The sequence below is a fragment of the Callospermophilus lateralis genome, chromosome 15 (genome assembly GCF_048772815.1).
Source record: "Callospermophilus lateralis isolate mCalLat2 chromosome 15, mCalLat2.hap1, whole genome shotgun sequence".
NCBI classification, from domain to species: domain Eukaryota; kingdom Metazoa; phylum Chordata; class Mammalia; order Rodentia; family Sciuridae; genus Callospermophilus; species Callospermophilus lateralis.
The window spans coordinates 81671882-81680935 of NC_135319.1; the positions used below are offsets into that span (position 1 = coordinate 81671882).

General features: G+C 54.1%; 1 protein-coding gene and 1 long non-coding RNA gene across 9 annotated transcripts in view; one reads left to right on the forward strand and one right to left on the reverse strand.

Moving 5' to 3' along the window:
• The window catches only part of LOC143380950 (uncharacterized), a 45660-nt gene extending 43851 nt beyond the window's left edge, over nt 1-1809 (reverse strand). For all 7 annotated transcript variants that reach the window (XR_013088768.1, XR_013088770.1, XR_013088771.1 and 4 more), the window contains exon 1: nt 1321-1809. This is a non-coding gene — a long non-coding RNA (uncharacterized LOC143380950). The remainder of the gene's footprint in view (nt 1-1320) is intronic.
• Nucleotides 1810-2381: 572 nt separating this feature from the next.
• On the forward strand, nt 2382-8638 carry Emx2 (empty spiracles homeobox 2). 2 transcript variants are annotated; one of them, XM_076834124.1, is made up of 3 exons: nt 2382-2858; nt 4785-4969; nt 7143-8638. In XM_076834124.1, exons 1-3 carry the CDS (start codon nt 2450-2452, stop codon nt 7308-7310), a joined length of 762 nt encoding a protein of 253 aa, XP_076690239.1. In that variant the 5' UTR covers nt 2382-2449; the 3' UTR covers nt 7311-8638. The 2 variants fall into 2 exon arrangements, with proteins under 2 accessions (XP_076690239.1, XP_076690240.1); XM_076834125.1 differs by lacking the exon at nt 4785-4969.
• Nucleotides 8639-9054: the final 416 nt, after the last annotated feature.

Below are 9054 nucleotides of genomic sequence, written 5' to 3' on the forward strand. Positions count from 1 at the left end.
CACCTGTCGTGTGTGTGTGTGTGTGTGTGTGTGTGTGTGTGGACATGCATGCACATGATCTCTGTGGACTCCCTACTAATCTGTTTAAAGCCCCAACAACACCAGAAAACACCTCTCTCCCAACGCCTCTTTTTCCTTGAAGATTTCTCTCTTGGAGGAGTTTCTGGACAATTCCCTCAGCAAGCACAACACTATAGGTGAAATAAAGTTCAGAAATTGACACAGCCAAGGGAAGTCAGATGCAGTAGGGAGAGGTAAAGAGGAGGGAAGGGAAGGAAGTAGCTGAGGAATCTGGGGGCATGTCCTAAGACCCAGATCCTTGGCCGAATCTGGTGGCATTGCAGCCTCCTTCTTGAAGACTTCACTTCTCCCCCATCCTAAAGGATTTCTAGGTTTCACGGAAACCAACCTAGTCTTCAAACAGGCATTTCTTTCTCCTTAAGATAAATGACATGGGCCTGGGAGTAATAGATTTAAAGGATGCCAGCCAGGATTTTTTTTTATCATTAATTGTAAACGTGCAAAATACCTGCTGGTACTTCACTTTAGAAGAATGTGATTGGCAAAAGGGTGGGGGGGGGGAGGTAAAAAGAGGCGGCTGATGAATAGATAATAGATCTTTAACCACCAATAAACAGAGAGCAGCGCCAGCAGCCTGGGGGATGTGATCATAATTATGCCGCTACGCGAGCCAATAGGGACAAGAGAACTGGGCCCTAAAATCATCCCAAAACCGAAGGCAAGTTCGAAAATGCGGACACGGTCTGGGACCGGAGACACCATCCACAGTCCTTAGTTGCTAGTTCTGGTTTTGCACAGCAACCCAGCTCAGGGACAACAGATGGCAGAATAATAATAGAAATAATAATAATAGCAGCAATAATAACAATGTCAGCACTAATAAAAATAATTCCGGCAACAGAACGGTAGTAATAGCACCGCATCAACTGCTCCCTAACCTTGGTCCCCCGGTCCCGGATATCTCAGAAGGAGTCGTTTTGGGGGGGGGAAGGAGGTGCGCGTTTTTTCCAGGCTGAAAAAACTAGAGGCTGTGGTTTGACAGCGGCGGGGAGGTGGAATCGCACAGCCCGGGAATGGTTGGAGGCTCCAGTCTCATCTTGCAAACGAACCAACCGGGTCAAGGATCGCGAACGCGCGGACCCCGGAACCTCGAAGCTTACCGGTGGTTAGAAGGGTGGGAGGACACCCTCCATCCCCCACCCCAGCCTAAGAAACCGCCGGGAGTTTGCTGGGGGTGGGGATTGCTATAACCGAAAGGCGCCTTCAGTCCTCGCCCGGAACCAGTCCCCGCCCGCTTACCCTCGCGGTGCTCCCGGGGCGATCCCAGCTCCCTAGACGCGGAGCCGCGGGGTGCAGCTGCGGCGGAGCGCTGAGCGCGAGGAATCTGCCTGTCGGTCGTTCCTACAAGCTCCAGTGCAGCAGGCTCGGGATCCAGGGGGCTGCAGTGGAGGCGGCGCGGCCCGGGACTCTGCAGGGACCCGGGTGCCCCGGAGGGAGTGGTGGTGGTGGAGGAGGAGGCGGTGGCTGAGGGGGAGGAGGTTGGGAAAGAGGAGGAGGAAGAAGAGGAGGAGGAGAAGAAGGAGGAAGAGGAGGAGGAGAGGAAACCGGAGGAAGAGGAGGAGGCGAAAGAGGAGGAGAGAAGCCTCAGCGGGAGCCGGGGGAGAGAGTGAGCTTGGAGAGCGGGGCGAAGGCACGAAGAGGTCGAGGGACCGGGCGCGCGGCAGGAGGCACGGCCGGGGCAGCGGCGCCGACTCCGTTCCACTCTCGGCCCGGATCCAGGCCTCCGGGTTCCCAGGCGCTCGCCTCCCTCTGACGCACTTTAAAGAGTCTCCCCCCTTCCACCTCAGGGCGAGTAATAGCGACCAATCATCAAGCCATTTACCAGGCTTCGGAGGAAGCTGTTTATGTGATCCCCGCACTAATTAGGCTCATGAACTAACAAATCGTTTGCACAACTTGTGAAGAAGCGAACACTTCCATGGATTGTCCTTGGACTTAGGGCGCCCTGCCCGCCTTTTGGAGAGGAGAGAAAACTTTTTTTTTGCCTCCCCCAAGAAACTTTCCCCCCCTCTCCTCCCTGCTTCTAACTCCGATCCCCCCCCCCCTCCACGCCATCTCGCCAAAAAAAAAAAAAAAAAAAAATCACCCCAATCCACGCCTGCAAATTCTTCTGGAAGGATTTTCCCCCTCTCTCCAGGTTGGGCGCGTTTGGTGCAAGATTCTCGGGATCTTCGGCTTTGCTTCTCCTTCCCCTCCCCCTCCTTTCCTTTTTCCTTTCCTTTCTTTCTTCCTTTCCTACCCCCACCCCCACCCCAAACAAACGAGTCCCCAATTCTCGTCGGTCCTCGCCGCGAGCACCGGGCGGCGGAGGCAGCGTGCCACGGTCGCCGGGAGCAGGGAGCCTGGGGCGCCCGCTCCTCGGCGCAGCATGTTCCAGCCGGCGCCCAAGCGCTGTTTCACCATCGAGTCGCTGGTGGCCAAGGACAGTCCCCTGCCCGCCTCGCGATCCGAGGACCCCATCCGTCCTGCAGCGCTCAGCTACGCCAACTCCAGCCCCATAAATCCGTTCCTCAACGGCTTCCATTCGGCCGCCGCCGCCGCAGCCGCGGGCAGGGGCGTCTACTCCAACCCGGACTTAGTGTTCGCCGAAGCGGTCTCGCACCCGCCCAACCCCGCGGTGCCAGTGCACCCGGTGCCGCCACCGCACGCCCTGGCCGCCCACCCCTTGCCCTCCTCGCACTCGCCACACCCCCTCTTCGCCTCGCAGCAGCGGGACCCGTCCACCTTCTACCCCTGGCTCATCCACCGTTACCGATATCTGGGCCATCGATTCCAAGGTACGTGCCACGTCGCGGGACTGCGGCGCGCCGCTCCCGCCGCATCCCTCACTGCGCCTGGCCTGCTCCCGGTGGGCACTTAGCAAGGCCTGGGCGGGGGTTCCACCGGCTCTCCGGCCCACGCGCCGGGTTTGAAAACTGGGCAGCGAAGGGCGGCGGCGATGGTGTTGAACCCCGCTCTCCCAAACTAGGGCTGATTTGGGGTTCTGGCCCGCGGGCCGCTTGACCTTTTGAGAAGGGGCGCGGACAGAGTTGTCCCCGTGTGCGCTTGAGTCTGGACACGCCAGAGCAGCCTACTCGGCGTGCCCGTCGCCAGGGAGCCCAGAAACCGCTGTCCTTAGACTCGCGGTCCCCTTGGTCCGAGGGCCACGGACAGGGCCGCCAGGTTCACCTACGACTGCGTTCTATTCTGCTCGCCACCCATTCCACGCCCCTTCATCCCAGACCCGCGACTTCAGTCTTCGACCCTTCTACCCAGACCAGGGGACTCTTGTGACCCCGGAGCAAAGTGTGTTTCCCCCTGCTTTTTGGAGGCCCAGCGAGGGGCGGAAACCCGAGCGGGTAGCAACCTCCGGGGCTCGGCTCTCTCGCAGAGACCTGCTTAATTGGGGCGCGGAGCGGCCCCGGCGGGAAAGCAGGTTCGGTCTGGTTTTTGTTTTTCTTTCTTTCAAAAGAAATGAACCAGGTCGAAAGATGGCCTGGGAGGGAAAGATCTGTCTGGGTGTCTTCGTTTCTTGCTATTTAAAAATTTTGTTTTTCTCTAGTTGGGGGTTGGGAGGAAAGTTAAAACTTCGGAAAAAGCAGCGAATAATTAGTTTGCCAATTCGAGTCGGATCCAGTTATAATAGACCGACCTCAGGCGGCAGCCGATCAATACTCAGAGCCTTGTCTGTCCATTAACCCTTTACATTCCCTCCAGAGTCTGGAATTGGGTAGATGTCACACCCCTCCCCATAGTTTAAAAAAACAAAAACAAAAAAGCAATCCAAACCAAACCAAAGAACTTTTTGCCCTTACTCCTGACCAGAATTTGCCTCCATTCTCGCCTGGACTGTCGGTCTGTTTTCTTTGTTTGTTTGTTTGTTTTGGTGAATTGATTTCCTACTCAAATGAGTGAACCCAAAACATTGGATTTCCTCTCAAAGTTCAGGGCTTCCCTTCTCCATTCTCTGCCAGCTGCCCTCTTGGTCGCCCCAACATATCTGGAGCATCCAGGATCTTCCCCGGCCGCAGACCGTCCTGGCTCGTGCCGGCAAATCGTAACCCCTGGGTTTCGATCCCATCGCTCAAGTCTCTCCCAGTTCTTTGGAGCCGGGGACCACGGGAGCCAGGTCATCCGGAGGCAACAGCGGTAGAAACCGGGCACACCAGCCGTGAGATTCTTGTCGCAGTCCGGCTACAACGACTCTTCTGGCCTCTGTACTTTCTCCGAGGCGTAGCAAGACAAAAATAAAAAAATTGAATAAGTCCGCGAGAAAATTCAGGATAGCGGCCCGCTGCCTCTCCACACTGAGGTCAAAGTTTTATGAGAGGCTAGAAAGAAGAGAGATTTCTGTGGGTGGTGGGCACCAATCTCTCGGCCGGTCTCTGCTGCCCCCTCCTCTGCCTCGGGCGCCGGGAATTGGAGTGTGAGGCCCGCGGCTCCCGGGCGGCTGCGGAGCCCGCCACGGTCCGGAGCTGGGGACTGGCCCCACTCGGGCAGCTTCTGGTTGTGTGCGGCACAGGTGGATCCCCGGCTGTCCGGGGCTTGGCAGCTAAGCCGGCCTCCCTCTCGCGCTCCTGGGGAGGGCCACCAGCATCCGCAGGTCTAGAGCCGCAGACTAGGTGGAGGCCTTGAGCGCTCTGCCCCGCCAGCCCGGCTCGGGAGAAGCGCGGGTCTCTGACCAGAGCCGCCACCTAATGGCACTTCTGCTGTGCCCCCTGCAGGGAACGACACAAGCCCCGAGAGTTTCCTTTTGCACAACGCTTTGGCCCGAAAGCCGAAAAGGATCCGAACCGCCTTCTCCCCGTCCCAGCTTCTAAGGCTGGAACACGCCTTCGAGAAGAATCACTACGTGGTGGGCGCGGAAAGGAAGCAGCTGGCTCACAGCCTCAGCCTTACGGAAACTCAGGTGAGAGCGGCCAGGAGCCAGGACATCCCGTCTAGGCAGAGGCCCCCTCATCCCAATATAAGGACCCTAGTAGCTGGCACCCAGCACAGCCACAAGTGCTGAGCTCCGACAGGGCCTTTGCAAAGGGCCCTGTGGTTCCTTTCAAGCCAGAGCTCTGGATTTATAACTTCCCTGTTGCCCAGCTTCCCTGGGCTCCAGCAAGGAGGCTCTAAGAGTCTAAGCGCTGAGTCGCTCCCTCTGCCTAGCTGTACAGGCCTTGTAGCCTCTGGCTAGATACCTCTGTAGTTTTGATGAGACTTTTGGTGAGAGTCATGGGGTCCAGGATGAGGGGAAGTGAAGCGGCATTGTCTGGGTGACTGAGGCTCAAGGTTGGAGAGGCTAGAGAGCCGGTTAAGGGAGAGTTCTGAGCGACTCAAGGCCCAAGGCTCTCATCATAGGCCCCAGTTACTCTTCTCAAGGAAGGAGAGTCTTGGAAGCTGGAGGCCAAGAGTGCTGGGTGCAATCGAAATCAGAGAAATAGAATTTGAAGATTGCAGAGAGGGCCTGGGCATAGGCCCTTCTGCTCAGCAGGGTCCCGTGGCCGGCCTGGCTTGGGCTTGTCCCAAGGCGGGAGTGGGCTTGGGGCTACTGTAGGCGCTACTGTACGGGAGCCCCAGGGCGGGGTCAAAGTTCCCAACAAACAGTAACGTTTTCGAGCAGATTAAGTTGTAACACTTTTTCTGGGAAGCGCAAAAAGGTCGAGGCTTTTGTTTTAAAAGCGTTCCCCCCACCCGGACAAAACTGAAGAGGGCCTCGCGGGTTTGTGCGGGGCGGGCACAAGGCGCGGCCCGGCTGATTTCTCCTGGACAGGCGAGGCGGCGGTGGTCTTTGTCCGCCTCGCTGCCCACGCTGCCTGGAGTCTTTGTGTGCGTGTCAAGCCCCGAGCGCACCGACGCGCGCCTTGGGCGAGCGCCGGGGGAGAAATGAACCGTCCTCCCCCTCAATTAGCAAACTCAAAGCAAATTAAACTCAGCCTTGTTCCCGCTCAGCTTTTCCATGGGGCACTTTGGGGGACTGCGGCATTCGGGGAGAGCAAGCGGATCCGTGGTGTCTTAAGGGAGAGAGTGGGCGCGGGCCCTCGAGGGCACTGCTCTGATCTGACTCCCTGGCATGTGGAAGGTGCGGCCGTCACGTATTTCTAACCAGGACCCACTGCAGGAAGCTCGGACAGGGGCTACTGTTTGGTCTGGTTGCGGATGGCGACCCACCACCCAGTTTTCCCAGGGGGCCATCGAATCTCAGCTGACTCCAACCTCATTGGTCTCCGGACCTCTAGCAGTTGCTCTGGAGAGGCCAGGCTGCCTGCTCTGTCTGCCTTGGTAGGAAGTGATGTGGCCCAATCTGAGGTTGACCCCTGGCCTGTTCTGGGCTGGATAGGAGGGAGGAATATGGAGACTCTCTCTTTCCCCCTCCTCTTTGTCAGTTTCTCTTACTTCCCTCTATTCCACAGTCTTTCCCGAGCTTTCACTTTTGAACCCCATTTCCTGGCTGGAAAGGCTAGGCTGGGTTAGTCCTCAGTCCCTTCTCCCCACTGTTCCTTGGCTTGCTCCATCTCAGCCCACTTTTGCTCACCTGCAGGGTCACTCAGCAAGGAGGCAGTGGCTGAGGCACATCCTGATCTTCTACCCAGGGCCCAGCGCCTTACAGATGAGGCTCTATATTTAGGCTATGAAAGACCCGCAGAAAATGGAAAGCATATTGGGCCCTCGGGGAAGTTGCTGCCTGGACTGAGGTCTTCTTGCACTCACTTGTTGGAGGGAGTTAGGGACATAACTCTTTTAAATTTCTCCTACTTATTATTTTATAGGGGTTCTTGTTCTTTGCAGTTTGCTCTCAGAGGGAAGTGGGTACCTGGGCAGGGCCAGGCAAGAAGGGGTTCAATGCGCTGTGGGCAGTGGGGCCCTGGGGAAGGGCTCTCTAGGGGGGATTCAGAAGGGCAGGGAGCCAGGCTTCCCACTCATCACTGGGGACCCTGCTTCCCGAGGGGAGGCCCTGGGCGGCCAGCCTTTAGGTATGCATTTGAAAGACTGGACTCTCAGTCTTGCTCGGGGAGCCGTCTTGGGAAGGGATCAGGCACTTGGTACCAGGATGCTGCTAAGGACCTAATACACAGCACCTGCTTCTGCCCCTACAGGTAAAAGTATGGTTTCAGAACCGGAGGACGAAGTTCAAAAGGCAGAAGCTGGAGGAAGAAGGCTCAGATTCGCAACAAAAGAAAAAAGGGACACACCATATTAACCGGTGGAGAATTGCCACCAAGCAAGCAAGTCCGGAGGAAATAGACGTGACCTCAGACGATTAAAAACCCAAACCCAAACCCACAGAAACGGACAACATGGAGTAAAACAGAGACAGGGAGAGGAGGGGAAGAAGGAAAAAAAACCCTACAAAACAAAAACAAACCGCGCACACATTCACCGAGAAAGGGAGAGGGGATCAGAGAGCTACGGCAGGCTTCGCAGACTTTGGACAGCGAGGGCGCTGGGTCCCAATCCGAGACCACGCCAGGATGGCAGAGGATCCAGGCTCCTACATCAACTTGCAACCTTCGTCTAAAGAGGCAGCTGAGTGAGTGAGAGAGACAGAGAGAGGAAGAGAGAGGGAGGGAAAGGGAGAGAGAGAGGGAGAGAGAGGGAGAGGGAGAGAAAGAAGGAGATCTCCAGATCCAAATGTGGTAGAGCTGAAGGCGCACTCTGACAAGGAGAGCTGTCAGTCAATCGCCAAACAGGGAGACAAGATGATTGGCAGGTATTCCGTTTTTCACAGTCCACTTAAAAAATGATGATAATGATAATTTTTAAAAAACCAACCCAACCAGGCACAGGACTTTTAATTTTGCACTTCGCAGTTTTCCCCCAGTCTTTAAAAATAATTAGTTATAACAAGCGAAATTCCATATCTAGCCTCATCCCACACCTGTTTCAAAAACTTGAATTGCATGTAGCAGTTGTTGGGCGAATGGTGTCTAAAGACAAAATGAATTGTAATTTTATTTTCCTTTTAAAGACAGGTTCTGTGTGTTTTTTATTTTTATTTTTTCCGAGAAATGTGCAGTCTGTAAACACTTTTTGATACCTTCTGATGTCAAAGTGATTGTGAAAGCTAAATGAAGTAGGCTCAGCGATAGTGGTCCTCTTACAGAGAAACGGGGAGCAGGATGGGGATGGGGGTGGTAAGGGAGGGTGCCCACCAGAAGAATCAGGATTTGTGCTAGGGGAAAATAAAACATAAATTAATTCTATTTCTTGGACATTCCCTTTCCTTACATTCTGAGGCTCAAAACCACCAAGTTAACTTTTCCTTGTAGTGGTTGGAGAAATTGGCTGATTTCAACCATTCATTGTAAGGGCCGTTCAAAATTTTAAATCTATGTATTGCAAAAATGGAAGGACTGTAGTTAGCGGGGATGATGTTAGTGTGGCCAAGGACATGTGGCAAGTTTTCAAGCACTGAGTTTCTCTTCCAAGACCATAGACTTACTAAAGAGAGCGACAAATGCTTCCTTAATGTCTTCTATACCAGAATGTAAATATTTTTGTGTTTTGTGTTAATTTGTTAGAATTCTAACACACTATATACTTCCAAGAAGTATGTCAATGTCAATATTTTGTCAATAAAGATTTATCAATATGCCCTCAGAGTAGTCGTCTTGGGAAACTGAATTGGATCTTTACAAAAAAGTACCTCTATGATTTGAGTGTGGTCCTTTCCCAAATGGGCTCAAGAAATCCTGGCTCCCCACCTGCAAATGGGCCGTGTTGTTGGCTTCCGGGGACATGTTAAAGAGATATGAAAGTAGAGAAGGGAGTTGATTAGGATAACTAAAGTCTTTTAGAAAGAGAGAAAAAGTTTTTTTCAAGCAGACTTTTGCCTGTAGGTTGCATGCCCTACTGGAGGGGGTTCCGTTTGAACTTCAGATCCAAAATTGGCACTTATCTTTACCTCTGTTTTTTTTTTTTAATTTAAACATATAATTATGACTTGAAGAACATTCTCCCAGTATTGGGAAAAACACTTAGCGGAATCAGAATCCTGGGACTTCTAAA

What these genes read in the sequence shown, in the direction of transcription:
- Emx2 (XM_076834124.1), top strand. Translation starts at nt 2,450, where the DNA reads ATGTTCCAGCCGGCGCCCAAGCGCTGTTTCACCATCGAGTCGCTGGTG. An exon ending in TCTGGGCCATCGATTCCAAG is followed by an intron (nt 2,859 to 4,784) that starts GTACGTGCCACG and finishes TGCCCCCTGCAG; the next exon opens with GGAACGACACAAGCCCCGAG. An exon ending in TCAGCCTTACGGAAACTCAG is followed by an intron (nt 4,970 to 7,142) that starts GTGAGAGCGGCC and finishes CTGCCCCTACAG; the next exon opens with GTAAAAGTATGGTTTCAGAA.